Below are 27,224 nucleotides of genomic sequence, written 5' to 3'. Positions count from 1 at the left end.
TTATCCTTTACATAGCATCTCGATACATTAATATAAAATTTAAGTAATTGCATATACTTTTAAACCAACAGATATGTGACCCTGTCTGTGAAATCCAGGTTAAAGTCTCAATATAATAATGATTAAGAGCATCAAAGTTTGATTTCACATTGATTTCAATCTTTGATGACCTTACTCGGTCAATATTAAAGATCTCAAGAATATATTTTCACAGTATGTTCTTTACATTACAGTATGTGGGATAATTTTATGACCTTAGCTTGATTTTCACAGACAGGGTGACATATTAATGCTGCCCGAGGAGAAGGATGTTTATGGAAATAAAGTGAAATTAAAGATAAAAGAAAGAATCACACGAATGAGAAGGTTTAATTCAATAGCTTCATTTCAAACCAGCCGCAATATTAGCCGCATACAGAAATTAGACAGAATATTAAAACTAGTTTCTCTGTCTTGATTAGTACCGTATTAGACTCTAAAAAACATTTAGAAAGTGCAACAGTGGAGAACCAACGAAAATGTAACATACAATAGTCAAAGTGTCATTTACAGCATCTAACATGAGCTGCTGTTATTTCTATCATCATTACTTTCTACAAACAAAACCTTATTAATGCAAAACACAAAGCAGCTCATAAATGTTTGCATGACATAAACATTTAAGACTTATTACACATCGTAATTACCCTTTTATGAATACAAATATTACGTCTGCATAGAAATCGTAATTACTTAAGACCTTTAAAAAGAGCACTAGAGTATCTGTAATCTCATAAGAAAAATAGATTTGTTCATTAATGACTTCTGGGTTATTTTCAACCCAACTCTGGGTCAAAAAGGAAAAAAACAAGCCGTAAATGTCTATATTTGACCTAATAACGAGTTAACAACCCAGCACTTTGGTTTGAAACAACACAGCATAAGTTAAATTACAACGGGTTGGCTTCGTCCCTTTTTGACCCAACATTGGGTTGAAAATAACCCAGCATTTTATTATTTATTTGAGTTTACATTGATGCAAACGTTTGGTATTTTTCCATTTATAAATCCATTAAGGCTCCAAACATTTTTCCCATTTTATGCATTTGTGCAAGTTGAATATTTGGCATAAAGGAATGTCAAACAGACAGACGGACGTATCTGTCCATACACTAAAGTCACATTAGTAGCTATAGTAAATCTCACTTCAAAAATATATAAAGCTTTTATGTAGTGCATAATCTGCAATCAAATCCTTCATATAGACATGGACATTTCCCTCCTGACCACACAGCTTTACTTGTGGGCTTCATTTATTTTTTTCTTGTCCACATCCTTCATGTTTCAGTGTTAAATTTGTCAGCGTGGTTGTTAAGTCTAAAAATAATACGTCTATTAAAGTTTGCACTTGTGGCAGTACATTATTTTTTAATTATATGATCATTTGACTGGATCATTTTTTTACCCAAACAGGAAAACTGAAGCTTATTTTTATATAAAAAATTTACAATTGTGACAATAGTTTAATGACAAAAAATGCCCTTTTCCCTGAAATTGTCGTAACTGTAATGTGTCAATTGTTCATATTATTTTAAGAGATTATTGTTATTACATTCTTAATTTTTTAATATAGTCATTTGTTTTTCTGTGATAAAAATACTAAAGTACAGTGATTTTTTTATTTAAAGCAACAGCAGTATAACCAATACTGCATTGACATATGTTTAAATATATAAAGTAATATTGCAAAATAGTCCTACAATATGTTTAATCTGTTTAAACTAATATTTATTAATTTTTTTCTTAGTTTTGGGGTTAAAACTAAGAAATATAAAAGCATATTCTTGATTTTTTTCCTTATAAGGCCACAAAATTCCTTCAAAGCAGCAATGCCCACTTGGCTTTATAAATATATATATATGTGTGTGTGTGCATGAGATGTTTTCCTGTTTAAGGAGAATCACTTCCATTGTGGACCTCTGGCGTCTCTATAGTCAGTTTGTAGAGGACTTTCTTTGAAAGAAACCTGCAAACAGGAACAATAATTATTCATAACTCAATGACAGTAGATGATAGGACATTTGTTGAAGAAATAAATGCATGGCAGTGCAGACCTGGAGAAGGAGTTGTCAAAGATGAGGGTGAATTCTCCAGGGTTCCTGACCTTCAGCTGACCCTGAATGGTTTCCTTGTGAGAGTTGCATCTTGTCAGAGGGATCAGAACCTGAAAAAGTTGCATTAGGTTTGGAGATCATTCATTAAAATTTCTACAGCTGTCCTATGACTGGTGGAGCAGACTAGTCTTACATGTTGGTTATCTATTTGTTTTCTAAAGTCATAACTCCAAGTCAGTTACATAAAAGGTCGATTGGTCTATAGTTTCAATCCAAAAAGTAAGACTGCACTGCAAAAAAAATATTTTCAAGAAAACTTGTTTTCAGTAAAAATATCTAAGAATTCTTAAATTAAGATGCTTTAAGTTGATGAGCTGGTTTTAGGCACAAAATCACTTTTAAATTTGATATTTTTGGTCTAGAAAATAGACTTATTTTCTTGGGTCGTTTTGATCATCAAGAAAAAGCATCTTAATTTAAGTTGCAAAAAAATCTGCCAATAGGGGGTAAGCAAATTTTTCTTGAATTAAGTGTTTAAGAAAAATGTTCAAGATTTTTTGCTTACCCCATTGGCAAAAAATGGAAAAACAGAGTGTGTTTCATCCCTACGTGGGATAATGCATGTTGATGACACAATCTACCCGCGAACTTTACAGCCACGAGCTGCAGCCGAATAAACATGGATGAAAGCGTCAGCGAACAGAGGAACTCGTGAAAAAGACCGAAGCAACATCTATTTTTTGGATTTAAGCCATAAGTTACATAAGTTAACTGCTGCTCCACGCGCGATATACAGGGAGTGCAGAATTATTAGGCAAGTTGTATTTTTGAGGATTACTTTTGTTATTGTACAACTACAGTGCTCTTGGTCAATTCAAAATGTTAACAAACCCTCAAACCTGAACATTTAAGTAGTAAAAGTGAAATGTTGGCTTTCTTAAGAGAATATTTCTATGTACATCACCACTAGGCAACCACCAGTGTGCAGAACCACCAGGCAACCAAATGAAAAACAAAGATTCCACCATCTCACGTGTTCCCCCTTCACCCGTCAAAGTGAGAACAACAAACAAACTCTACATTTACAAAAAAAACCATAAAACAATAAAAAATAAAAAAGACACAGACTCAGTGACCAGTACAGCCACCCTTCTCCTCGACAACAGCCACAAGCCCTCCAGTCACGGATCCAGACAGTCTCTTGATCCCGTCCGAACCACCACCCTGCGCAGACGCAACCACAGCCCCCCAGACACTGCCCAGAGAGGTGCACCGTTCACCTCCACCGAAAATGTCCTGCTTAAGAAGGGATCAAAAGGTCTCAATAGGGTTTAAGTCAGGTGAAGAAGGGGCCATGTCATTCGTTTTTCACCTTTAAGGCCTTTACTGGCCAGCCATGCAGTGGAGTACTCTTGATGCATGTGCTGAAGCGTTGTCTTGCATAAAAAAGTCTTCTTGAAAGATGCAGATTTTTTCCTGTACCACTGCTTGAAGAAAGTGTCTTCTAAAAATTGGCAGTAGGTCTGATAGTTGTTTTTTATTTCCATTTTCAACCTAAAAAAAGGTCCAACAAGCTCATGTTTAATAATACCTGTCTGTGCCTGCCTGCCTGTAATGTAGAAGACACTTTCTTCAAGCAGTGGTACAGGAAAAAGTTTGCATCTTTCAAGAAGACTGATTATTTTGTAAGACAACGCTCCATCACATACATCACAAGTACTCAACTGAGTGGCTGGCCAGTAAAGGCCTTAAAGGTGAAAAACTAATGCCATGGCCCCTTCTTCACCTGACTTAAACCCTAATGAGAACCTTTGAGGCCTTCTTAAACAGGACATTTTCAGTGAAGGTAAACCTTACACCTCTCTGAACAGTGTCTGGGAGGCTGTGGTTGCGTCTGCACAAATGTTGGTTCAGATCAGATCAAGAAACGGACTGAATCCGTGAATGGAAGGCTTGTGACTGTTATCGAAAAGAAGGGTGGCTATACTGGTCACTGAGTCTATATCTTTTTTTATTTTTTATTGTTTTATTAATTTTTTTTGTAAATATAGAGTCTGTTTATTATTCTCACTTTAACAAGTGAAAAAAAAAACAAGTGAGATGGTAAAATCTTTGTTTTTCATTTAGTTGCCTAATAATTCTGCACACTAATAGTTGCCTAATGATGATGTACATAGAAATATTCTCTTAATAAAGCCAAAATTTCACTTTTACTACTTAAATGTTCAGGTTTGAGGGTTTGTTAACATTTTGAATTGACCAAGAGCACTGTAGTTGTACAATAACAAAAGTAATCTTCAAAAATACAACTTGCCTAGTAATTCTGCACTCCCTGTATAACCTGTTCTGAAACAAGTCTATTGAAATTATTATATTGCAATACATATCGCTATCGCAAGAGGCTGCAATGTATAAAGCAATATGGATTTTAGGTCATATCGCCCATCCCTACCGCTAAGGCACATACTGATGCTGCGTTTACACAACCACAATGTAGTAAAAATGGAAAAGTTTGTACTTTGCGTTTTTGGAGAATTTTACGTACACACGACAACGTTATCAGTGTTGACACAGATTCACGAAAACAACTAAAACTCTGTATTAAGTGTACCAGGCAATTAGTTGTCAGTAGCTGCGTTTCTATTAAAGATTAACGCAAAACCTTATAGCGTTTTTTCTAAATGTTGTCAAAAAACTTGTGAAATGACAGCGTTTCAATTTAATCAGTGATATGTGACTAAACCATGATTTAGTTGTCATTCGAAAAACCATTGCCTGGAAAAAACTCACCAGAGCGTAAAACGTTTTTTTTTTGTGATATATAGATTATGCAAAATTGCTGTGTTTGCATTGGGTGCATTTTCAATTAGCTATTGCAATTTGAAGAATGATGGAAACACAACTAGTGTTACTTTGTAGAGAAACGTCTGCGCACATACGCATACTTCTACAAAGCTATAAATACAAACAATCAGGTTAATAATAGGTTCATACTACAAGTGACCCTGGACAAAAAAGCAGCAAAATGTTATCAGAGAAGCGTTAATAAATTCAGTATATTGGAGTGGTGTGATGGATCGCAGTCGATCCGTGATCCATACGGATCACAACCCACGGTTCGGCTTGCATGCAATTCGCGGATTAATATGCAATTTTTTAAATGGAAAGTTGCACGTGTTTCAAAGGCTTGCAAATGTTAACACTCAAGTGATTTTAAACATTTTATCCACAAAAAGGCGCTAAATTAAGCAGTTTTCTGTATGTTCAGACACACATGCGGTTTAATGTGTCCGGTCCAACTATGCCCTTTAAAGATCAGAACTCTGGATGTGTAAACTTTAGACAGAGTTGCGCTACTGTGTCTCAAACTGTAGTCGTTAAAAAATAGCTGAATAGAGCAAATGAAAATCAACGTAACGTTTTAATGTGGAGCAACTGTTTATGTTGCGCTGTTTGGAATTTGCCCTCCGTCTGTGTGTGCGAGCGCGGGTTTAAGTGCACTCAAAAGTGAACACACAGAGAGACGCGTTTCAAAAAGCAATCGAACATAAAATGTTTCTGTTCTTGACACATACAAACAAAATGATCTCCACAGTATTCTTTTTCTAATAAAAACATTTGTTTATGTCTTAAATGCCCATGTATAGATTAGAGGCAGAAACCAGTCTGTGCTTATCTTAAAGAGACAGTAACCTCAAGTAAGTCTGTATCATTAATGTGTCACGGTTAATCCGTGTCATGTCTTGTCTCTGTTCCGATTGTTATCACCTGGACATTCATTGATTAATTACCTGCCTCATCACACCTGTTTGTCATTTAGTCTGTGTGTGTATATATACCTCTGTCTTCTGTTTGCTCACTGCTGGATCATTGTCATTGATACCCTGTCTGTTCCTGTGTTAATGTTCCTGTGTTCATGTTCCTGTGTTCCTGCCTTCACCTTGTCAGCCCTCGTGTTTTTATTATTAAATGTTATTTATTTTGAACCTTGCGTTTGCGTCCTGTCTCTCCTACCCGGTCGTGACAGAATGATCCAGCCAAACTGGACGCAGCAGGTTCACGGAGGGCGGCTCCCCCAGGAGTTTCGTCGAGGGGGAGTAGTGACATCGGGGTTCATTCCCCATCAGCCCCGATGTCTCTTGGGGACCACCGTGAGCGATCGCTCGCTCCTGCGGGAGGAGGATCGGCCCAGGCGGTCCCCCAACGGTTGAGTCGTCGTCGACGGTCCCTCGGAGGACCACCATCCTGCTCGCAGGGGGATCCGGAACGGACCACGCCCGATCATTTCCCCGGGGTGGCTACCGAGGGTCTCCGTTTCCGCGAGGGGATGGGAGATGATTTCCGGGGGCATCTGATCGTCGACGATTCCCAGGAGGGGGGTAATTCGTCTGCCTCGGTTCTCGGAGCGATCGCTCCGGTTCTCCTGGCGCAGTCCGGCCAACCGTCCTGTTGGTCTCATCCCGGCGGCTGCCGGCTTCGCCAGGGTCCCCAAGCCCTCCACCCCTCCCTTGGACTCTCGCTACCAGACTTTGTTTTTGTTGTTTTATGTGAGTGTCTGGTAGCCACTCGTAGAGGGGAGGGTAATGTCACGGTTAATCCGTGTCATGTCTTGTCTCTGTTCCGATTGTTATCACCTGGACATTCATTGATTAATTACCTGCCTCATCACACCTGTTTGTCATTTAGTCTGTGTGTGTATATATACCTCTGTCTTCTGTTTGCTCACTGCTGGATCATTGTCATTGATACCCTGTCTGTTCCTGTGTTAATGTCCCTGTGTTCATGTTCCTGTGTTCCTGCCTTCACCATGTCTGCCCTCGTGTTTTTATTATTAAATGTTATTTATTTTGAACCTTGCGTTTGCGTCCTGTCTCTCCTACCCTGTCGTGACATAATGTTAATCAAACAACCCAAGACAAAGAGAAAATCATTTCTGTAGCTCTAAAAAATAATTATTATATTTAATTCATACAATAAAGACGGTGTTATTATTCATTTGATTAGATTTCTGTACCTAATGCTAATTTTGGACCTTACTAACTCTGCAACTCTGTTCTTTTTTATAAATGTTTGTAATTTCTTTGTTATTAGATTTTTCCCACCACTTTTTTTCTGATCCAGTGTTGTGGAGGCATGAAAGTTACTTTTTAATCGTATGTTTTTTTCAAATTTCTGAGTTGGGTGTGTACGTCATTATATTATTATATTACTTTAATCAATGTCTTGTTACCTAAAACATAACACCATTTTGAAACATGACAGCAACTCTTATTAACTGATAGCTGGGATTGAAACATTTTTACACAACAGGGTTAGTTGTCACACAGTGTTACAATGAAACCTCAGGTATACAATGATAATGAAATGAAAACAATGTAAATACAATTCATCAAAATGATAACTACTACTACAATATTAGAGGAAATAATTCACAATTATGATTTTTTTTAGTCTTAAGTGTGCCCTTTAAAAAAAAACTCTTTATATACATTGATGCTTAATACAAGGATGTTTAGATGAAGGATCATGGATGGATGAATGTGTGGATATCTATCTATTATAGGCAGATATATAAACAATGTCCACCTTTAGCATATAGACAGAATAAATTATTTGTCTTTTAACCAAATTTTCTAGCAGGTGTTACAACAAACCCTCTGTGGTAAGTTGTAACGTTTGCACTCCTGTCATTTTAAGTGTAATTGTATGATAACGGTAGATCCCACAAACAAACTTTAAGTGTTCATTTGTAGCAGAGATGTATGTGTTGATTGTGTAAAAAAATTATTCATCTAACTTAAATATTCTTTGAATGATAGAGCCTAAGCCAAACAATGCTAGGTTGTGCCTCGCTCTCCCCTACTGACGCATGCCTGTAGACTAAACACGTAATACATGACATCAACGCTTGTTTTCTCAAATTTGGACTGGAAAACGCTGTGGTTTGTATAATGACAATAAACAATCTTGGATATAAAAACAAGCAGCGAAACGCATGAAAATATTCCTGTTTCGGTTAAAAACATTGTTTAAATGGCCCTTTAACGTAGTAGTTATGTTTATTCAACCGGCCACAGATGTCTTTAACCCCATTCACACAGCATTTTAGTCCCAGAAAATGTCTGTGAACTTGGCAGAGAGGCTTCTGTGTCAACACAAACACATTCCTTAAAATGTTCTGGGATCGCTCCCGTAAAAAAGGCCTAGTAACATTGCCGTAACACTCACTGAAAGCATTCTGTGTGAACAAAGACGCAGCAAAAATGCCTTAAAGGAATATTCCATTTTCTTAAAAGAAAAATCCAGATAATTTACTCACCACCATGTCATCTAAAATGTCGATGTCTTACTTTGTTCAGTCCAGAAGAAATTATGTTTTTTGAGGAAAACATTGCAGGATTTTTCTCATTTTAATGGACTTTAATAGAGCCCAACATTTAATACTAACTTAACACTTAACAGTTTTTTTCAACGGAGTTTCAAAGGACTATAAACAATCCCAAACAAGGCATAAGGATCTTATCTAGCAAAACGATTGTCATTTTTGACAAGAAAAATAACAAATATGCTCTTTTAAACCACAACTTTTCGTCTAGGTCCGGTCCAGTGCGACCTATCGTAAATGCGTAGTGACGTAGGGAGGTCACGTGTAACATATATAAAACGCACATTTGCGGACCATTGTAAACAATAAATTGACACAAAGACATTAATTAGCATCATTCCACATACAACAACGTAGGAATGGTCCTCTTTCAACACATTTGTAAACACAGGGGGGCGGAGTTTCGCGTGCGTCCTCTGTGACCTCTTGACGTCATGACGTATTGCGCGGGGTCACGCTGGCGCATCACGACCGGATTTAGACGAGAAGTTGTGGTTTAAAAGTGTATATTTATTATTTTTCTTGACAAAAATGACAATCGTTTCGCTAGATAAGACCCTTATGCCTCGTTTGGGATTGTTTATAGTCTATTGAAACTCCGTTGAAAAAAACTGTTAAGTGTTAAATGTTGGGCTCCATTAAAGTCCACCAAAATGAGAAAAATCCTGCAATGTTTACCTCAAAAAACACAACTTCCTCCCGACTGAACAAAGAAAGACACCAACATTTTGGATGACATGGTGGTGAGTAAATTATCTGGATTTTTCTTTTAAGAAAATGGAATATTTCTTTAAGGGCTGTGCCGTAGTGAGGACGCTTCGTGTCATCGCAACAAAATGTTATGGTTGAGCTTATTGACACAGGGATTTAAAAGCAGATCAACATTAATGACGAAATGTCAGGGAGCTCGTCACTATCCGTGCTGAAGCTGAGATCATTCATAAGCATGAATGAACAGGGCATCAAGCGCTCATTGTGATCTTATCATAAACTAAAATGCACGCATGTGTTCTCCAAAGTGAAATCACAGATAATTAGCAAACTTAAAACGCTGTGGAAAAAGACTTTAAATACGGCACAGATTCTGGAAAATGTTGTTACCTTAGCCTGCTCCAGAGGCGTGTCTTTCTTCTCTCTGTACACTACACTGAAGGCGATGCTCTTGGTTTTAGAGGAGAAGATCCAGCTGATCGTATGACCAGGATGAGCAGCAGTTATGAGAACAACGCTGTAACAGCTGGACTTGATGAAGAGTTCTCTGAACTCACCACCAAACTGAACCACATCCTCCAGGCTGTACTCCACACTCAACCTGAGAAACAGACAGTAATGCTCATTATAAACATGTAATTAGAAACATATGGACCCCATACAAAAACGAGTCGGGCCGAGTACCAAAACACACGTGTAGCCAATCAGCAGTAAGGGGCATGTCTACTAACCAACATGGTTAAGGGCGTGTTTGGTTAAGTGATTCCAAATATCAACATTGGCTTTCAGAAATCATGCACCCCGCCTTTAAGCAGGCATTACAGTAGACCATTACTGTACCTAGTACAGTACGTGAGCTAGTTATTATAGTTGTATATATGGATATTTTTATTACATATTTGGATCAATTACCCCCAGAAGGCCTTTATTAACCCACTTGAGCCGCATTGATGGACGTACTTTTTTGGGCTGCAAAATTTACAGCACCATATACTACCAATACAAAGCTTCAAAGAGCCAAGACACTTTCTAATATAACTCATTTAAAGGAGAAATATATATCTTGGATGTTTGAGGGTGAGTAAATTTTCATTTTTTGCTGAACTATCCTTTTAACATGTGCATCAGTATAAAGGTTGTGTGTCTTACGTCATCTCTCCAGTTTTCAGCAGGTGGATCTCCGCATCCTGAGCAGAGCCAATCAGCTCGTCCGAGTCCTCTGTGGTTGTGACGTCACTGCTGCTTTACAGACATGCATACATTTATATTTATTATACATTTTTGTTAAAGGGAAACACCACCGTTTTTTTATATTTTTTATGTTCTTACCTCAACTTAGATTAATTAATACATACCTATCTTCTTCCATGCGTGCACTTTTAACCCTGCACAGCGTTTCTTGAATGCGTCAGCACCCAGCCCAGCCCCATTCATTCCCACGGCTCCAAACAAAAGTTTTATTTTGTGCCACCATACTTACTCGTGTAACTACTCATGTAACAGTCTTTAAATGGGGAAAACATGGAAGTGTTTGGTGGCTTCTAAATTCATCCCTATTTGGAGCCATAGGAATGAATGGGGCCAGGCTAAATGCCAACACATTCACGAGACCCTGCACAAAGATTAGGTGCACGCATTGAAAACAGATAGGCATGCATCAATTTGTCCAAGTTGAGGCAAGAACACAGTAAAATATTAAAAAACTGTCGTATTTCCTTTAATTCTGCATATAGTGTGTGAAAATTACTGCAAATATAAATGAATCATAAAAGGCATAAAACATCACTAAAAACCTCTAATAATACACTTAAATGTCTCATTAGTTGAATTTATTTAAATTACGTGGCAAATTTCCACGAAAATTATTACCTTAAAAGTAAACGATGACGCGAATTATCATTTCCAACGTAAATCTCTTTTCTTGGACTATAACAAACACACAGTTTGTAGGCAACAGTTTACTTCCTGGGATTGGTGATGTTGACCGACATTATCATAATTCCTCACAGCCTGTAAATTAACTCCTGTTAGCGTTGCATTGTGAGCGAATCTTTCAAACATGGTAATAAGCGTCACATTTCCGTCTGACGTCAGAGGTATTCGGGCCAATCACAACGTACAGATTAGCTGGCAAATCAGGGACACCGAGCTTTCCAAATCCGTGTGTTTCAGGAAGAGAGTGAAATCTGGTGCTACAAAAATGTACGGTATGTGGAAAATAATGTGTTTTGTAAACCATAAACCCTGTGAACACATTGTATTATACCAAATACACAAAATAACATTGTTTTTAGCAATGAAATAGGTGCTCTTTAAAATATGTGATCATGTTTGTTAAATGCAATGTAAACTATTTTTACATTGACCTAATGTAATAATTTTACATGGAAATTTGCCACGTAAATAAAATTCATTCAACTGATGAGGCTTTTGATTTTGAAGGAAAATTTTGATATAGTTAGAAATACATTAGGATGCATTCATTTCCAATCATGTCAAATTGACGCTGACAAATGAAAATAAATCAAATAATGAAACTAATGAAATTTTTATTTAATTTGATGTGTTGTGTTTACATTTAAATTAGTGGAGAGGATTTGTGCTAACAGGAAGGAAATGCATTTATGTGTGCTGGGTTGACCTACATATTATTCTCACAATGAAGAATAACCTGACACGTTACATTGTGAGGAAAACACAAAAATGCTCTTGTAATTCAAACTTATGATAGGAGTAATGTGTTGGTGTATCTTACAGTTGTTCTGACTCTGAGGACAGTGCGGTGGTGTACAGTGAACTGTCGTGGACAGAGCTCACTTCATCTTCTGAGATCACGTCAAACGCTGCATCGTCTGGCTGAGGAGACTTCGGCTCCCCTTTGTGGAAAACACGCAAAATTACAGCCCGTGATCCACACACCGATAAATGACTCACTTCTGTGCAGTGAGTCATTTATTCACTGTTTCATATCCTAATGTACCATCTAGCAAATATATGGATGATATATAAGTCATGTATGAATGCTGTAATTATTTGAACAATTTGGTATTCATTGTCATTGATCACAATGTAATATTTTCAAAATAATATTTATGTTCTCTCACATTTGACGCCATATCTGCTGGTTCTGGTGGGACTTGATTTGGGAGTACTCGAATCCACCTGTGGGATGTTGTTGTGAGTGAAGCAGTCCTTACAGCATCGCACTTTGGGGCCGCCCTGCTGAGCACTCGCCACATGACTGCAGCAGTTGTAACAGAAGGGACGGCCGCATATCCTAAAACACATTATACAAACGTGATGTCTAACATAACCCATTACCACTGACTTCATTACTGCCAAAGCAAGTAAAAATGGCCCAATGAGAAGCCTGTGGTGTAATATGTACAAAAAATCTCTGTTGTATGTGACAAAAAAATTCTGATCATTTACTCACCACATGTCAAACAAGACGTTTATGTCTTTCTTTGTTAGTCGAGAATAAATTAAGTTTTTTGTGGAAAAAATTACAGGATTTTTTTCAATATAGTGGACCTCAACAGTTTACAGTGTCAATATAGCTTCAAAGGGCTCTAAACGATCCCAACCGAGGCATAAGGGTCTTATCTAGCGAAAAAAATCATCATCGTCGCCCCCCCCAAAATTGTTTTACTTCTAAACAACTCTTCTTGCACAAGCTGTGTGGCATGCCAGCGCAACCTTACTAATTACGTAATCACATTGAAAGGTCACACGTGACGTGAAACGCACACTTGCGGACCATTTTAAACAAGGAACTGAGACATTCACATACAACAACGTCTGAGCGGTCCTCTTTCTCCACAGTTGTAAACACAGGAGCGGTAGTCTAGGATACATCATGCTTGACCTTTCGACGTAATTACATAATACCATATTTTCCAGACTATAAGTTGCTTCGGAGTGTAAGTCGCATCCGTCAAAAATGCGTTTTGAAGAGGAAAAAACAAGTCGCACTGGACTATCGGGTTTATTAAAAAAATTATTTTACAAAATCCAAGCCGAAGAACAGACATTTAATCTGGAAAGGCAAGTTATGCAACTTAACAATAGCACAGAACAGCAGGCTGAATAAATGTCTGTACCTTAAAGTATTTTTATCAGTTATTTAAATGATAAATAAATAGCATACAGAATGTACCTGAGAGGCTGAATAGGCTAAATTAACACGATAAGCCAAATCAAGTTCAAAAAGGTCCTGAAGTCATTCCACACTGAATCCATTGAATTACATAAATACAGGAGCAGCATAGAGCGGACTGTCGCAGCTGTAGACGGTAATGGTACAGTCACACGGCACGTAAGCGTTAACGCTTCCCATTCACTTTCAATGGGTGACGTCATGCGTTGCCGAACTAAATTGTGGATCCGTCGGCGCCACGTCAGTGCCGTTGCTCGCGGCAGAAGTTGAATATTTCTCTACTTTTCAAGTGACAACGCGTGCGTCAGCCAATCAGATCGCCTTTTTCAAATAACCTAGGCAGAGCCAGCCAATTACGTGTATGGAAGACTGGAGCATAGGTTGCGGCCACTGTGATTGGCTGTTGGCCACGCTTCAGACAAGCCTTCCGTCAAGCGTTAACGCTTTCGCCCCGTGTGAATGTACCGTAATGGTTTCTCTTGGATCATATAAAATATTTTTGACGTATAAATCGCTCACGTACTTAAAGTTCCAGGACCAGCCAAACTATGAAAAGGTGTGACTTATAGTCCGGAAAATACGGTACGTAAGGGTGTTTTCACATCTGCAGTTCGGTTCATTTGGTCCGAACCAAAAGCAAAAAATGATACATTGTAGCTTTTTTGCAGTTTTGGTTCCTTTTCACACCACACTGATTGCTCTGGTCTGCACCAGTTGAAAAGAACCAAAATTCAGACATGTGATAAGATCAACATCACTCATTGGCCACATGTATTTGAACGTATTTCCTAAACTGCTTCTCGATTAGTCAGAATCAACATGCGCGGAATTCCAACGGAACCCCGGAAGTAAACAAAAAGGAGGAAAATACAGCAGACACTGTGGACATACGACTGCATGCTGTACTGTAATTATGTCCGTGGTTGTTAAACATATACAGCGCTTTATACAAACTGTTCATTTCCAGAATGAATCACGGATGCAGCTTGAAAACAATGTTTTAATGCACTACACACGACGAAGACACCAAATTTCTGAGGCTCCACCCACACCTCCTCGCAACTCCAGGTATGTCCACGATCTGTCATCGTGCTAATATTGCTAATGGAAACTGTCGATAAACACTTCCTCATCCCATAATGCACTGCGCAGCTGACTACGGCAGCTGGTTTAGTCAAAAATGCGCAGTACTTTTGCAGTTAGGTCTGTTCGATCTCAAATCGTGTTCTCACCACAAACAAACCGCTCTTGAGTTCGTTTGAAAGCATACCAAAACCACCTATTCAAGGAGGTCCCAGTCCGCTTGTTTGGTCCGCTTTTGGTGCGCACCAGTGTTCGATTGCTGCATTCTCACCTGCCCAAACAAACCGCACCAAGTGAGCAATCGAACTCTGGTACGATTCAACCGAACTGAATGAGACAGGTGTGAAAACACCCTAAGGTTGCGCTGGCGCGACACAAAGCTAGTGCAAGACGATAAGTCAGTACTTCCTTTTTTTTGGTGAAAATGACAATTGTTTTGCTAAATAAGACCCTTATGCCTCAGTTGGGATCTTTTAGAGTCTTTGAAGCTGCATTGAAACTGTAAACTGTTGATGTCCACTAAAGTCCACAATATGGAGAAAAATCCTCAAAAAACTTAATTTTTTTTCGACTGAACAAAGAAAGACAAACATCTAGGATGACATGAGGGCGAGTAAATTATCAGAATTTTTTTTTTATAAAAGTGAAGTACACCTTTAAAGAAACACATTTACACATGCATCTAGTTGTATTTGATCACAAGAACGTGCCCAGTTCAAAACCATTTCATTACCCGCAGTTGTATTTGCGCAGGGTCCAGCCAAATTGGCTACGGCAGGTAAGACAGTATGTGACGTCTCGGTCTGTCTGTTCTTCTGCTCTCAGTTTCTGCTCAAACTCCAGCGCATCCGACTTCTGCCACAACACATCTTTTTCCCTACAGAGAAGTTATACAAAACGTTTACATTTGCATGTGTTTATGTAGCAGATCCTATTATCCAAAGGGACGTACAACACTTAACATTTGGTCTGAGGAAAGCTATGTTTAAATAGGAAGAGAAGCGTTTATATTAAATACATACGTAAAGTTAGAATGCAGACAGTAAAATGCACAGTGAAGAACGTTTTTGGAACTATTTAGCAGATGCAATAGGAGTTTTCAAAGACCTTTCCTTTATATAGGTAGGTTATAGGAAAAGAACGTATGTGTTTAGATTAACACGTGACTTAAAACATCATTAGGAGGTTATGGATACAGTATCCAGGTCAAACTACGAAGGAACAGAAGGTGACACCTTATAAGTTCAATAAGTCGCTCTTCCAGGTTCCTCTTGGTGCGGTAAAGGTCATCTATCTCAGCAGACATCCTCAGCTCAAGGGTTTGCTTCTCCATCGCACTTCTGCTCAAGTTCACCCCCAGCTCATGACAGGACTGCTGGGCAAGAGCCAACTGCTCCTCAGCTCTGGATAGAAAGCCACAGAACAGACCAATAAGCATTCAGTAAGCCCAGCAGATTGAGAAATGAATCCTGTTTTTGATGTACAGTATGCACATTAGTACAGATCTCTGTGCACTAGAACATCCAGGCATAAAAACAGTTCCCCCCCCATGCTATTTCCAGCCTGAACAATTACCCAGAGCTCCTGTAAAAAAACGAAACAAATTCCTTGTGTGTGTGGGCACACTTGGCAAATAAACCTCATTCTGATTCTGATGCACATTGCGGTTATTTGTTTACAGTTCTGTACTCCCTGAAAAGAAGTACAGAAATCTCTTACCTGGATAAGTTCTCTCTGAGTGTTTTTATCTGTTCCTCTTTCTGGTTAATAATGGTTTCAGAATTCCCGATGAGGGCTTCGTTCTTTTTAATCATCTGACTGTAGTCGCTGTTGACAGACTTTAAAACACAAACATACAGGAGAAAGAATCCCACATTTACACTCTGAAAAATGCTGGGTTACTTTCAACCCAGCGTTGTGTCAAAAAGCCCGGATGTTGGGTTAAAATAACCCAGAAAATGTTTATATTTGACCCAACGGTGGGTTAAAACAACCCAGCATTTTGGGTTGAAACAACCCTGCATTAGTTAATTTTCAAGCCAACGGCCTGGGCTCGTCTCTTTTTGACCCAAACGCTAGGTTGAAAATAACCCAGCATTTTTCTGAGTGTACCCTAATGACTTCTGATCTTTAAGCACTTCGTAATTTAGTTCAGTATCAATTTATGATAAGTGAGACATGATGGGGCGGTTTCCCAGACAGGGATTAGACTAGTCCTATACTAAAATAAATGTAAGAGCTGTCCAAACTGAAAACAAATTGCACTGACATATCTTAAAATACATCAGTGTCCTTTGTTTTCCCTCAAAATGCACAAGAGTAATAAATAATTATTTTGCTAAAACAATTTGTTCATTAGCCCAACAGGGTCTGCTTTAAAAGTTCACTGGGGTCAAAGGTAAAATATTATAGATTGAATGCACTGTGGGTTACTTTGGATAAAAGCATCTGCCAAATGCATAAATGCAAAAGAAGCCTTAACATCCATCAAGAGTATAATGACATGATTATAATACCTCCAGCTCTGACACTTTGGAGTCAAGACTTGACACTCTCTCAAGTTCAATATCCAGCTTCTTCCTCAATTCATCAAGTTCTTCATTTAGACCCTTCACAAAGACGATGGAAAATGCAGTTAAAAAAACACCAAACCTAATGCAATTCGCATGGTACAATCATCTATGGATTAATAAATGTTGTAGCAGCTGAAATTACTGATGCACATGCAAAAAATAACCAAGGACAGTGATTACTATAAAGTCAGACAAGTTCCACCTTGCAATACAGTAAGACCTTTGAAAAAGGTTGTCAAAAAATTAATTGTGCTTCCATTTATGAGAAATGTTGACCTCCATTACCTGCACTTGGATTTCGTGTTGTGCAGCTTCATCGCTCAGCTGGGACTTCAGACTGTCCATCTCTCGTTGTCGGATCTCCTGAAGGCTCTTGACTTCTTCTTTGGCCTGTTCAAGTTGCTCCTGCAATTCCTGCATGGTTTTGGGGAGTCCCTCAGTCTGCTTAAGCTGCTCTAGGAGTCTTGCATTATCTTTACTCATGGCTTCCACAGATTCATTCAAAGTTCGCACCTCCTCCTGTGCCGCCTTCTGCTGCTCCTCCATTTTAGTAGAGAGCTCCTCCCATCTCAGCTTAGCCTCCTCGTTTTGGCCCGTCAGCATGCAAACGTTAACCCCAAGCTCTGCTGTTTCCGTGTTGGCTCTGTGTAAGGCCTCACGAGCCTCTCCGTTCTCAAGCATCAGTGTGTCGTTGTGTTTCTTCAACACTTGAAGCTCTTCCCGCATGGTATTTACCTCCGTCTGGAGTCTCTCTTGGGCTTTGGCCCCCATATCCCTTTCCTTTACCAGTACTCCTTCTCTTTCTTGGCAATGTAGTAGTTCCTCTACATGTCTGCGGTTTAGTTCTTCCACCTGAGTCTTTAGCTGCTCCATCTGAGTCTGAAGGTCTTCTCTAGAAGTTTCTGTTACCTCTTGCAGAGCCTGGATCTTCACCCTCTCCTCTGAGCTCACCAATAGCTGTGCCCTGAGCTCTAAAACCTCCTCCTGAAGTCTACAAACTTCCTTCATGTTGAGCTCCAGTTGGGCCTCAGCCAGAGCCAACCTAGAAGTGGATTCTTCATTATCAGAGCTTGAGGAGTCTTTGGTCTCCTGTAGGTGACTACAAGACATCTTGTTCTCTTGGGTGTCTGTAGCACCCTCTAGTTCTTCCAACTTTGGTATACTCTTCTCTTTTCCATCTATTCCCAGTTCTTTGTGCTCAGTTTCCAACTTCGTCAATGCCACCTCTGTTTTCTCATTCTTCACCTGGCCATTCGGTATGCAGTTTTCTAGGTGTTGGTTATCCACTGTCAATCCAGCAGACTCCAATCTGGTTCTCAACTGAGCTTCTGATGTCTGTGCTGTAATCAGCTCTCTCTGTAGAGCAGCATTGGTTTGGGCCAGCTCCTTGCTGCTTTCTTCGTTTCTTTTAACAGTCTGAATCAGCTTGGCGTTGATCTCCATTAAACTTGTGCACTGGTTCTTGTACTCCTCCAGCTTCTTGGCTTGTGCTTGCCAGCTCTGGCTGTCTGCTGCCAATTGCTGGTTGTTCTTCTCTAGTTTTCGGACCTTCTGAGTGTTGTTGAGTAGCTCTGTCTCCTTCTCCTTAAGTTGCTCCTTAAGTGCACTTCTCTGTTGCAGCCCCTCTTGCGTCCTCCTCTTCAGCTCCTCCAGCTTGGACTCTTTGTCTTCTAGTGCACTCTGCAAGTCCTGTAGTTGTGTGTTGAGGTTACCCGCTTCACGCTCCTGGAGTGAGAGTGCACCCTGGAGGCTTTTTATGGTCATCTGCATTTCATCAGCCTGCTGCGTTTTGTCTGCTCGTTCCTTGTTGGCAGATGCAGTACATACCTCAAGTTTACCTTCCACCTCCTTTAGTTTCACCTCCTGTCGCTTCAACTCCTGAGCAAGTCGCTCAGCCTGTCTGGAACATTCATCTTTTTCTCGTTTTAACTCAATCCTTTCTTGCTCAACTTCCTTTAGTTTGGTCAGTAGCTCTTGGAATTTCCAGGCGGAGTCGCAGTAGCTGGAGGCCTGCTGTTCTTTTTCACTCAAAGCTCCGTCAAGCTTTGTCAGCAGCTCCATGTTCCTGTTTTCTGCTATGTTCAGCTTGGTTTCTAAGTTGCGTTCTGAAGCATCTTGAACTCGGAGAGCCTCCAATTCTTGTGTGGTGGTATGGAGACGATCAGTGCACTCTCTGACAGCCTTAAACACCTCCTGCTCAGCCCCAGCTGAGTCTATGGACTGCACTCTTTCCTTCTCTTGATTTGAACTTTTAGAAGCCAAAAGCTGGTCCTCTAGATCCTTGATCACAGCCCTCAGATCAGTTGCTTCTTTGGTGAGCAGCTGGATCTTCTTCAGGAGCTCCTGTTGTTTCAGCTCAGACTGGTCAAGCTCAATGCGGAGGTCCTCAGAAGCATTACAGGAGAGCTCACCCAACTCCCCCAAATCACCTAGAAGACTGGAACTAAAATCCTGGCCTGAAATAAACTCCTGAGGTTGCTGCAGGAATGAAAATGCCAGATTGACGTTTATAGACCCAATATGAGCACATCAACAAGCATTTTCTCACATTGGTCTATTGTTGATACTGATTGTTATTGAACTATTAGTGTTTTTGGATCAAATACAATGTCAAATCAGTAATGCTAACAAATGAAACTTAAAATACAGTACTTTGCAAAAGTCTAGACATGTTAGTATTTTTCCCTAAAAATTATTTCTATTTATTTATATATTTTGCTAGTGTGCGCTATTAGAAAATATCAGTTTACTGTACATTCCCAAACATTCCTTTGGACATTATTTGTAAAAATTCAATGAGATTTTTGTATGCAGGAGTCTGCCAAAAGCCACTGCTCCACACAGAGATTAAAATTGAGATGATGAAGAAAACCTAAAGTTTTAAGAGTGTCTAATGTGGTACCAAACCTGTGAGTAACTGCTGGCCAGACTGTTGACACTGGAGCAGCGACTGGGTGGTTTCCACACATGGGCAGATGAAACTGCTGATCCCAGAGTCTTCCTGTAGGTGTAACATGCACAAAACAAACATGTCCTTTGTCTTGCTCATTTGTTTTATTAAGATAATCTGGGCATGAATTACACCGGATGTAGAGTTAGATGTGGGAAGACACTTTAGCCTATCCCTGTTGTCCTATTGAAGCCAACTGCTCATTCAGGAGAAAAACCAATGAAACGCACAGATTGCTGGCTAAATGTTATCTGTGAAACTTTAAACGTTAATTGTGTAGAGGATTAATTATCATGAATTACCTGGCAAAGGTGGGCCAGTCAGAGTCAAGGTCATGACCCCTGGATGCTACATCAAACTGAATCTCATTGAGTTCATACAGATGGTTGATGATATCGATGTTAAGATGGGACTTCAGGAATGGACTGCGTTCATAATACCATGTACTGTGGATTATAAAAATAGCACAAACCGCTTAGATGAAAATCTTATTTCTAAAAGTTTTTATGTTTGCTGTGCATTCCTGTCAATCTGCAGTCTTTGGGTAGCATGGTACAATAACCGTGTGGTATGCATCACAACAAAAAATGCTGACATTACATCTCTGCATGCTATAAGAGAGGAAGCAAGTTTTTCATGTTTCAAGAGAAATGAAAGTGAGCCGAGGAAGAGAAATGAAATTGTGGTAGTGTGACATTCTTTGTGACATAAACAGACACTTTACAAAAACATATATGCCTTAATATATATGCACTAATGCTTTTATGTATACATTCAAGTGAGCATGTTGTCATATCCATGCATTTAAATCATGCATGAGTGTTTAATTGTAGACTTTTTTTAAGTCTAAAGCTTTAAAAGTGCGCGAGTAGAGCTAACTTCTCTTTTCATTCTAAATTATTATCATGTGAAATTCAAACTTAAAGAAGCAAAATAGTTGCAGTTTCTACCAAAGTGCTTGTTTACAAGTTTGGCAAAACTTGATGTGCAACCATACTGCAACTTTCTCTTCATGATGTTTTCTTCTGTTTACGTTTTTAATGCCAAATTATGAATACATACGAACATACGAACAATTACACTCTACAAGGTACTATAAAGATGGAGGTCTATCAGAATAGTACATTACCATGTGATCTCGTAGTTCATAACACACTGCTGAAGAGTATCTGCCAGTCTCTGGTGCACGAGACAGTATCGTATGAAAGATCGCCCCTTCCCTAGAGACGTCTTTAGCTAAATCACAAAAATGTTTGCATTAAATAAACAAATAATATAAGACATCAATTACTTTATGATATCTGAATGTGTAAACGTTCTAAATAAGACATTAAGGGGTGGTTTCCCAGACATGGTTTAGGTTAATCCAGGACTAGGCCTTGTTTACATTAGAGAATATTTAAACACTGCAGGTGTAATTCTTGAGACAAAACAATGTCACTGATATATGTTAAAATGAGTCAGAGCAAGTTGTTTTTCAATTAAAGCAGCTCAAACATGCATTTTAGTCTTGGACTAGGATAAGCCCTGTCCGGGAAACTGCTCCTAAACAGTGCACGTGTACAAATAATCATAGATGTAGCGTCTGAAATATGTTAACACGTCTGATAACATCACTGACATCGCACTTAGGTTTTGAAAGGTAAGAGTATTAAAGGGACACTCCTTTTTTTTTAAATTCTCATTTTCCAGCTCCCCTAGAGTTAAACATTTGATTTTTACCGTTTTGGAATCCATTCATCTGATCTCAAGGTCTGGTGGTACCACTTTTAGCATATCTTAGCATAATCCATTGAATCTAATTAGACCATTAGCATTACGCTAAAAAATAACCAAAGAGTTTCGATATTTTTCCTATTTAAAACTTGACTCTTCTGTAGTTATATTGTGTACTAAGACCGACAGACAATTAAAAGTTGTGATATTCAGGTAGATATGGCTAGGACTGAACTCTCATTCTGATGTAAAAATCAAGGACTTTGCTGCCGTAACATGGCTGGAAGTGGCGCAATGATATTAGGCAGTGCCCGAAAACAGTCCGCTGCTATTTAAAGTTACTAAGGGGACTATTTTCGGCTGCTGCGTAATATCATTGTGCTGTCTTAGTACATGATGTAGCTACAGAAGAGTCAAGTTTCAAATACAAAAAACATCGAAACTCCTTGGCCACTCTTGAGCGCGATGCCAATGGTCCAATCAGGTTCAATGGATTACGCCGAGCCATGCCAAAAGTGGTAGCGCCAGACCCGGAGATCGACTAAATGGATTCCAAAACAGCAAAAATCAAATCTTTAACCCCAGGGGAGCTGGAAAATGAGCATATTTTCAAAAAACAAAGTGGAGACATTATCTGTCAGCTATGTTTAAAATTGCTACTTATTGCATAATGTGTATAAGCAGATAATTGCATACTGAAAGTCATGGTGCGTTCATACCACACGCGAATGAAGCGTTAAGCATAAGTGATTTTCATGTTAAGTTAATGCAAAGACATCTTGCGGCGTGATCCTGGACATCCTGGACGTTCGATGTGTGTTAAAAAATTTGAACATCATGATTACGATGAAGCAAGTGGAGGCAGAAATACAAAACATTAAATGGAGGACAAAATCATTGTCGCTGTATGAGGAGCTGTAAAACACATCTTCTTACTTTTATAGAAACAAGAATAAAAAGGTTCTTGCTTGGAAGAAAGTGAGTGAGGAGGTCGGACATTCTGCTAAGTTGTAAAAAATTATATTTTTTCTTCAAATGACGCGAGTAAAGTTAAAGGTCACGTTCTTTCTGATCCCATTTTTTAAACCCTAGTTAGTGTGTAATGTTGCTGTTAGAGCATAAATAAAAGGGCTGTAACGATGAATCGTGCAAATGCGTGTTTTCTCAATGAATGAATTTCAATGAATTACGGTGAAATGTCGCCACATCCAAAAGCCAGAGGGCGCTCTCATGTAGAAACGCCATTTGTGCCACAGAAGTAGCAGCATTACAAACGCTATTCCAGAAAATGTCTAAAGGGATAATTATATTGCTATTCTTTAGATTGTTTCAGGTATTTTCATGATAATAAAAATATTCTGAATGATTGTGTTTGACGAGTAAATTCACATTATAAACGACTCAAACTCATAGTGATTTTAGATTGATAAGGACTTACTGATCATAGAGCCGTAGTACACGCACAAGCTGTGCATGAAACACAGAATCGGAGCCTTGCGATTCAGAATCGATTTCAGGCAGGTCTTTTTAATAGGGAAAGCGATGTATCATTACAGCCCTAATAAATAATACCTGTAAAATGATAAAACAAAGTTCACTGCCAGGCGATATATTTTCTTTAACAGAATTCGCCTTTCAAAGCCTAAATCGAATGACGGTTTGGACTACAGCCCTCTACTTTCTGCTTTAATGACGTCAATAAAACAGTTTTTTGACTAACCTCCGCACACAGGAAAACATCAGTCACCAGCTAAGCTAACGGCAAGCTAAGCTGCTATCGATCACAACACACTTAACAAACTACACAATCAGAACTTGTAACGTATTTCAGAAGGAGGGACTTCATAGAACAAGGAAGACATCAGCCAGTTTTTTAGGACATTGAAAACAGCGCTATACAGATAAGTAAATTGTGTGAAAAATACCACGTTTTTTACACATAAAACATGAACACATGTTATATCACGCACTGTAAACACAATCAAAGCTTCAAAAATACAGGAAGAACGGGACCTTTAAATGTTTAAACGTCCAACTACACGCAAATAGCGTGATTTATTCGCTTCATTCGCGTCTGCTATGAACGCACAGCAAGGGTAACAAGTACAGTTTGTGGTACTTAATAATCATTTTAAGTCAATTGATTTAATGCTGTCATCTGACATGTTCAATTATTTTCATTATTTATTTATTTACATACATAAAAATATCTCAAGTATGTAGGTTAACTACAGTAGGTTCACCTTTGGTTCATTTGACACACATTGCATTGTGAGATACAGTATTCTGTGTATTATGCTCTGCATGTAAACTGCACATTTTAGCTGAAGCAGTAAGACATTCAACTTCAAGTGTTACATGAATACTGACAAAAGTAGTACAGTATATGCGATTTCAAACAAAATCAATGTCTGTCTTTGGGACACTACTGTCAGGAAAGCAGATGGAGGATTACAGTGGGTGACCAGAGAACATAAGGACAGCAGATGGAAACATCAGACTGCAGTTAATGCTGGATTTCTCAAGTCATTCTGGATTCAAGACACTTACAAAACAGTGCATTTTTGTTATAACAAAATTTTGTAGAAATCCCACGGGTACTCCATATCAAACTTTTGCCAGCTTCTACATTTATATGCATGCATTTCGCATACGCTTTTATCCAAAGCTACAGTCAATTTAAAGTATTTATTTGTATATGTCTCACAACTAAAAAAAATGCAATAATCTATGACTAAATGTGAGACCACAAAACCAGTCATAAGTCGCTTGGGTATATTTGTAGCAATAACCAACAAAACATTGTATGGGTCAAAACTATTTTTATGCCAAGTATCATTCAAATATTAAGATCATGTTCCATGAAGATATTTTGTAAATTTCCTACCATAAATATATCAAATATATATTTATCATTAGTAATGTGTTGTCAAGAACTTCATTTGGACCACTCTAAACGCGATTTTCTCAATTTTTTTACACCCTTAGATTAGTTTTATCAAATATTGTCATGTCCTAACAAACCATGCATTAATGGAAAGCTTATTCCATTAAAAATGTACCTTTATAACTGGTTTTGTGGTCCAGGTTCACTTTGTGTGCAACACAACTTAAGGAGTTCACCTGACTGTGTTGTGAACACAATGAAACACAATGATCACCTCTAATCTTATCTTACTACAGTCTGCTTTCTAGGTTATAACTAGGTTAATTTTCAATGCAAAAGTTGATGCCATAATGCAGAGTGCTGCTAGGCTGTTGCTAGGGTACCCAGGCTGGTTGCTACAATGAGTGGTGTTTAGTCCATCCCAATATTTTGGTTCCTAGTTTTGGCTCAGGTTCCTCATTCAGTGTAAGTCACCGTGATACTATTTCATCATTCGCCTTAAGTCCAATTTCTCAGAAAAGTACATCAAACAAGCCTAAAAAATACGACATATCACATGTATGTCGGATGAAATGACGTACTGTAGTACATTCAATACACAGATGAGTAATGCTTACTGTATGGTTTGGGGTTGGTTTAAATTTATAACCCTAATCATGAGCAAAATCAACAGTGATGTCTGCAAGTCTTGGGTTAATGAACAATGCTTATGCTAGTCTAACAACCACAGCACATGACCAACCTGCTGCGTCTGATATGAGGGGAGCATAAGACAATGAATATCACGATGTAAGAAAACCAATATAATAAATATGAGATGAAGAAACAAGAAGATAGGGCAGAGCCAAACACACACTGGCTGAAGATGTGTGTTGTCCAGCAGAAGTGTGGGCTTGTGTTGTGGATTTACCTCAGGGATTGATTTGACAAAGCGAATGCCATCATTAGATCCTTTAATCTTGGCCAAACAGTCGCAGAAATAATCCCAGTAGTCTTTCCTGGCTCTCAGGAATGTTAGCTTCTCCTTCTGGTCAAACTAGACAAAACAGCATAAGGGTTACAGCACAACAAACTCTGAATGAACAGGGCACATTTATGATTTATGATAAAGACCCATAAAAACTGAAGAAACTATCTATTTTCCTTAGCATTACTAAATAGCTTCCTGCATGCTGGTTATCCTTACTTACTTTTTTATTCCTTACAAGCACAAACCACTAAAGGGGATCACACACCGGACGCGCAGCGCCGCACTGTTCTAAAAAAATCGAACACATTGTTTTCTATGAGTATACGCAAACCGGCGTCGCCAGGTGGCGCCTGTCCGCACCGCCCAGCTTTGACTCAGGAAGTTGCTCAAATCCCTGTCGCGCCACAGAGCTCCACATAGTTTAATATGAAATAACATCATAATTGTCCCAAATCATTAACGATTAACATTGGCTGCTAACGTATATTTTGCATTTTGAAGTAGACGCTATCTGACAAAGCTCGCGCTATTTAATGTGCACTTCTGATTTACGATACCTTCAAGTTGTCCTAGACGCGACTCCCTTACACTGAAAAATACACAGAAAATGCGTCCAGGATCTTATTTTTGATTAATTCATACTCCCAATGACTGCATTTACATGCACAGAAAAAACGGCTATGCAGAAAACTGTGTTTACATGGATTTGGAGATTTGTCAGGTTTCTCGCTGGCAGTCACAGCATATAATACATATAGTCGTTCAAAAAGTAGATGGGAAATCTGTCTTAAAATATGCTGTTGTATCTCTTCTCATGTCTGCAAACATTACTCTTTTGTCTGTAACATGCTAGCTTTCATTTTCGCAGTTTCTCTGCCAACCGCTTTAGTCGAGCGGAGACTTTTATGCATTACTTTGCACTTATTTCCCCATGTAATGTTTTATCTTTCACACGCGGAGACATGCGCACATGAACAAAACTGCGAGAAAGCCAGTTAAGGTGTTTACATGCAACGCAAAATCATGCGATCGGTTTTTGCTACACACGTTTATGGGCTTTCCCCAATAAAAGGAAACTGGAAACATTATCAGTTTATTAAGAATAATCATCAAAGAGCTGAACCATAACTTCTTGTTGAGATGACATGTGTGTCCTTACTACGGCACGCCCCTTACGGCATCGTTTCTGCCTCCTGTTCACCCAGAATGCTTTCCGTGAATGTTAAGGCAATGTTACTAGGTCCTCTTTACGGGAAGGCTCCCAAAACATTTACGGGACGTGTTTGTGTTCAATTTTATGCAAATTTCCTGGGACCAAAGTGCTGTGTGAATGGGGTTTAACACGAACGGTTCCCACACCTTAGTTAACTTCTAATTCAAGGACCTTTCAAGGACTTTCCAGGTCCAATACCCTCAAATTCAAGGACTAAATGTGGGGACACATTTCAATTGAGAGCAAGGTTACATCGTGTTACCTATTAAGATACATTGTTACAGTTCCCTTTCGAGGGAACTCGCGCTGCGTCACTGCGGTGACACGTTGGGGACACCTGCAAGGGTTAGTAGTGCGTCTGAATGTGTATATCAAATTCAACCAATGGTGAGGCTTAACGACAAAGACAGGGTGACGCGGGAGCCAAGAAGTATATCGCTATCTGAAATATGGCCGGCGTTACAGGGACGCAGGAAGTATGGCA

General features: G+C 38.9%; 1 protein-coding gene across 2 annotated transcripts in view; it reads right to left on the bottom strand.

Moving 5' to 3' along the window:
• Positions 1–350: 350 nt before the first annotated feature.
• Positions 351–27,224, bottom strand: part of fyco1b (FYVE and coiled-coil domain autophagy adaptor 1b) — a 28,772-nt gene continuing 1,898 nt past the window's right edge. The window contains exons 4-18 of one of the 2 annotated variants that reach the window (XM_055201348.2): positions 25,468–25,593; positions 21,084–21,190; positions 20,257–20,400; positions 19,912–20,005; positions 17,290–19,482; positions 16,948–17,040; positions 16,151–16,269; positions 15,667–15,834; positions 15,165–15,308; positions 12,294–12,466; positions 11,945–12,065; positions 10,339–10,431; positions 9,580–9,790; positions 2,094–2,203; positions 351–2,005 (exon numbers count right to left, since the gene is read on the bottom strand). In XM_055201348.2, the coding sequence (XP_055057323.2) occupies positions 1,930–2,005; positions 2,094–2,203; positions 9,580–9,790; positions 10,339–10,431; positions 11,945–12,065; positions 12,294–12,466; positions 15,165–15,308; positions 15,667–15,834; positions 16,151–16,269; positions 16,948–17,040; positions 17,290–19,482; positions 19,912–20,005; positions 20,257–20,400; positions 21,084–21,190; positions 25,468–25,593 (3,972 nt within the window). In that variant the 3' untranslated portion in view covers positions 351–1,929. The remainder of the gene's footprint in view (positions 2,006–2,093; positions 2,204–9,579; positions 9,791–10,338; positions 10,432–11,944; positions 12,066–12,293; positions 12,467–15,164; positions 15,309–15,666; positions 15,835–16,150; positions 16,270–16,947; positions 17,041–17,289; positions 19,483–19,911; positions 20,006–20,256; positions 20,401–21,083; positions 21,191–25,467; positions 25,594–27,224) is intronic. The other variant, XM_055201349.2, reaches the window with a different exon arrangement.

This window comes from Misgurnus anguillicaudatus, chromosome 2 (genome assembly GCF_027580225.2).
Source record: "Misgurnus anguillicaudatus chromosome 2, ASM2758022v2, whole genome shotgun sequence".
Taxonomy (NCBI): domain Eukaryota; kingdom Metazoa; phylum Chordata; class Actinopteri; order Cypriniformes; family Cobitidae; genus Misgurnus; species Misgurnus anguillicaudatus.
The sequence above is the reverse complement of the archived record's forward strand: the minus strand, read 5'-3'. Positions and strand labels throughout refer to the sequence as shown.